We start from the raw sequence: 3,111 nt of genomic DNA on the forward strand, positions 1-3,111 counted from the left end.
GCGAGGCCTGCCTCCCGGCCTGACGCTGGAGCTCCTGGGCAGACCTGCTGTGGCCACTCAGGGCCAGGGACCGGGGGCCAGCATGGCCTGTCCCCTTTCCAGACTGTCCAGGGTCCCAGTGTGGTGGGGGGCGTCCTGCCTTGCTCAGCCTTCCCATCTGTCCCGAGCCCATCCTGCCCCCAGGGGGAGAGCCCACCCCTGCTCAGGCCGGGGGGCACCAGAGGCACCGCTGGGTGCAGCTGGCCACAGGCTGCAGGAAAAGCCCACCGGACGCAGCTTTGCAGGCGGCCCTCTGAGTGGGCTGCTCCTCTCCAGCTTGGGGCTCTGCAGGCCCACCTTTCACGAGGCCTTGCCCGGGGGTGAGGCCTGGGAATGACGGCCCCTCCCCTCCAGGGCCCGTGACACTGCCCCCGGCAGAGCTGACACCCCCTGCAGCCCCAGGACACCTACTGACACCGAGATGGAGGTCAGCTCCGGCCAGGCTAGGCAGCACGACCGTGGCACGCTGGTCACCCACAAGGTGGGTGAGCCCCGGTGGGGCAGGCAGGGGCCACAGCATTTGCAAGACCCCCACCCCAGGCTGGGCTTGGGGGACCAGCCCCAGCAGGGCGTCTCAGGCCAGGCAGCTTGCCTCATCGCCTGCTGGGGACAGGGCTTTGGCTTCCTTAGGCAGGCCAGGGGCCGGGTGGGAGCCAGCCGCAGCAACCAGATGCCAGGGGTCGGGGACACACAGACGTTCACAGGTGCTCAGAAGGGAGCGGGGGGTGCTCCCCAGCCCAGACCTGGGAGAGGCTGCAGTGCATGCATCAGAGCCGTGAGGCTTCCGCCCCTCAGCTGGGGCGCCCGGCCTTCCTTGCTGGGCACAGGACTCCCCGAGATGCCCCAGGGGCTGCGTGCAGCTGAGGAGGGGTTGGCCGGGGCTCCTCAGGGCAGGTGTGCCTTGAGGGGTGGGGCGCCAGGAGCGGTGAGGCCGCCATGAGGGAGTTAGAGTTAACCACAGAGAAAGCGGCCGGGTCACTCGCTGGGCTGATTGGTGTTCTTGAAAGCCGTTGGTTCATGACCGCTGTGCTTAGCGCTAGCCTTCCAGACAGAACGACAACAGCTCCCTGACTGCTTTTAGCAGCCGGCAAATCTGATAGAAATCCAAACGCTTCGTGTGCAAACTCAGCCCTCTCGGCCCACCCTGAAGTCGGGGTCTCCGTCCGTGGGTCAGGCGGCCTGGGCTGGGGACTCTGTGTCGTCCCGCCCGCAGCACGCCCGCGGCTTGCAGTCCTGGCACAGAGTGATGTCCAGCGGGTCCCTGACTTCAGCCCTAGCCTCCTGGGCTGGCTGGGACCCCTCAGCTGCAGCCGCCACCTCCTGGCTGGCCAGGGGAAGACAGGTCCGCACCCACAGGCACGGCGGCCTGTCTGTCATCTCCTGTCCATAGGGATCTGGTTCACGCTCCAGACTGACCCATGACAGGGCTGAGCTGGTGGCCTCCTGCCGGGCTGGGCCATCTTGCAGGCCGTGCCCCTCACCCTCCCGGGTCTGCTGGGCCCAGCAGAGCCCCCGCCCCCACCCTCTGCCCCGACCTGAGGCCCAGCAGAGCCCCAGCTTGTGGCTTTCCTTGCAGAGTGCCCACGGGGAACACGCTGGCCAGCAGGTTCCTCCAGGTGAGGCCCCGTGCAGGGCCGGGTGTGAGGGCCCCCTGGGGGGCGGGGTCCTCTCAGGGCCCAGGCAGGCGTCTAGGGGGAGTGCTGGGAGCAGCTGCTGTGTCCTCCACAGAGGAAGCTGGTGGCCTTGTGGTTCCCGGGGCGGGGTGCCAGCAGCCCCCACTCTGACTTGCTCCCCTCAGGGGACAGCAGTCACCTGACTCCTTGGCTGCCCCCTCCTTTCTCCCTGCAGGGCTGCTGGCAGCCGGGGGGCCCAGCCCTGGCTCCTCCTCCGAGGCCGCCAGCACAGGGGTAAGAGCCAGCAGCTCTCACGTCACCCTCACTCCCCGAGGCCAGGCCCCTCTCCTATCCAGCCGAGGAAGACTCCCAAGTCGTGGCCCCGCCCTGCCACCTCTCCGCCCCTGCCCTGCCCCCTGGGCTGGAAGCCCACCCCAGCCGGACCTGGGGCCTTGGGGCCCAGACACCGTTCTGCCTGCACCCAGGGAGCGGCTCCGGGGCGCTCTGAGTCCTTGGCGACCGTCACCGTGCAGTGTGCCCTCACCCTGAGCCTGACGGCCCCGAGAGGAGCTGACCTGTCCAGTCTGCGGGCCCTGATGAGCCAGGCCCTGCCCCCCCACGCCCAGCGTGCCCAGCTCAGGTGGGCTGGGACGATGTGCAGGGCGGGAAGGGGGCTCCAGGCTGGCCACCTCTTGGCCTTGCCCTGCAGGAGGGCCCGGCCCGTCAGAGGCTTTCGAGGTCAGAGCTTAGCACCCTCTGAAGCCCCTCGCCTGCGTGGCCCCCTCTGAGGCATCTCTTTGCAGTTACCAAGACCCCAGCGAGGATGGGCGCTGGGTGCCCCTCTCTGGGGAGGAGGCACTGCAGAGAGCCTGGCGGGACGCGGCCGGCCCTGGGGGTCTGCAGCTGCAGTGCCGGGTGAGCAGGGTGGGCGCAGGGGCGGCTGGCCCTTCTCCCGGGGCTGAGCTCACCCTCCAGCCCTCATCCTGCCACAGGGAGTGGGCGGCCGGCCGGTCCTCTACCAGGTGGTGGCCCAGCACGTCTATTCTGCCCAGAGGCCCGAGGATCTGGCCTTGCAGCCAGGAGACACCGTGGATGTCCTATGTGAAGGTAGAGCCTGCGCTGCCCGGGCCGGGGGGTGCCCGACCAGGGTCTGCACGCAGACGCAGTAACGACCCAATGCCCACAGTGGACCAGGCGTGGCTGGAGGGCCACTGTGACGGCCATATTGGCATCTTCCCCAAGAGTTTCACTGTCCCAGCTGCGTGGCGCGCCTGAGAAGCTCGGCGGAAGAGGCTGTGGCGGGGAGGGTTTAATAAAGGCATTTGCTTCCCACACGTGACCTGTCTCGGCCTGACTGGGCTTCCAGGGGTGCAGGTGGGCTGCTCAGGAGAACCCCACAGAGCTGGACACCGGCTCTGCCAGAGACCCCATGGCCCACGGCCAACCCCTCCCAAAGAAC

At 68.6% G+C, this 3,111-nt stretch overlaps 1 protein-coding gene across 1 annotated transcript in view; it reads left to right on the forward strand.

Moving 5' to 3' along the window:
• The window catches only part of NOXA1 (NADPH oxidase activator 1), a gene marked incomplete at its 5' end in the record, with an annotated part of 15,366 nt that extends 12,375 nt beyond the window's left edge, over window positions 1-2,991 (forward strand). The window contains 7 exons of the mRNA XM_010833337.1: window positions 394-399; window positions 487-520; window positions 1,616-1,655; window positions 1,888-2,292; window positions 2,456-2,567; window positions 2,645-2,759; window positions 2,839-2,991. Of these exons, the coding sequence (XP_010831639.1) occupies window positions 394-399; window positions 487-520; window positions 1,616-1,655; window positions 1,888-2,292; window positions 2,456-2,567; window positions 2,645-2,759; window positions 2,839-2,927 (801 nt within the window). The remainder of the gene's footprint in view (window positions 1-393; window positions 400-486; window positions 521-1,615; window positions 1,656-1,887; window positions 2,293-2,455; window positions 2,568-2,644; window positions 2,760-2,838) is intronic.
• Window positions 2,992-3,111: the final 120 nt, after the last annotated feature.

Source organism: Bison bison, unplaced genomic scaffold (assembly GCF_000754665.1).
Source record: "Bison bison bison isolate TAMUID 2011002044 unplaced genomic scaffold, Bison_UMD1.0 scf7180017845296, whole genome shotgun sequence".
In the NCBI taxonomy this organism is placed as follows: Eukaryota; Metazoa; Chordata; class Mammalia; order Artiodactyla; family Bovidae; genus Bison; species Bison bison.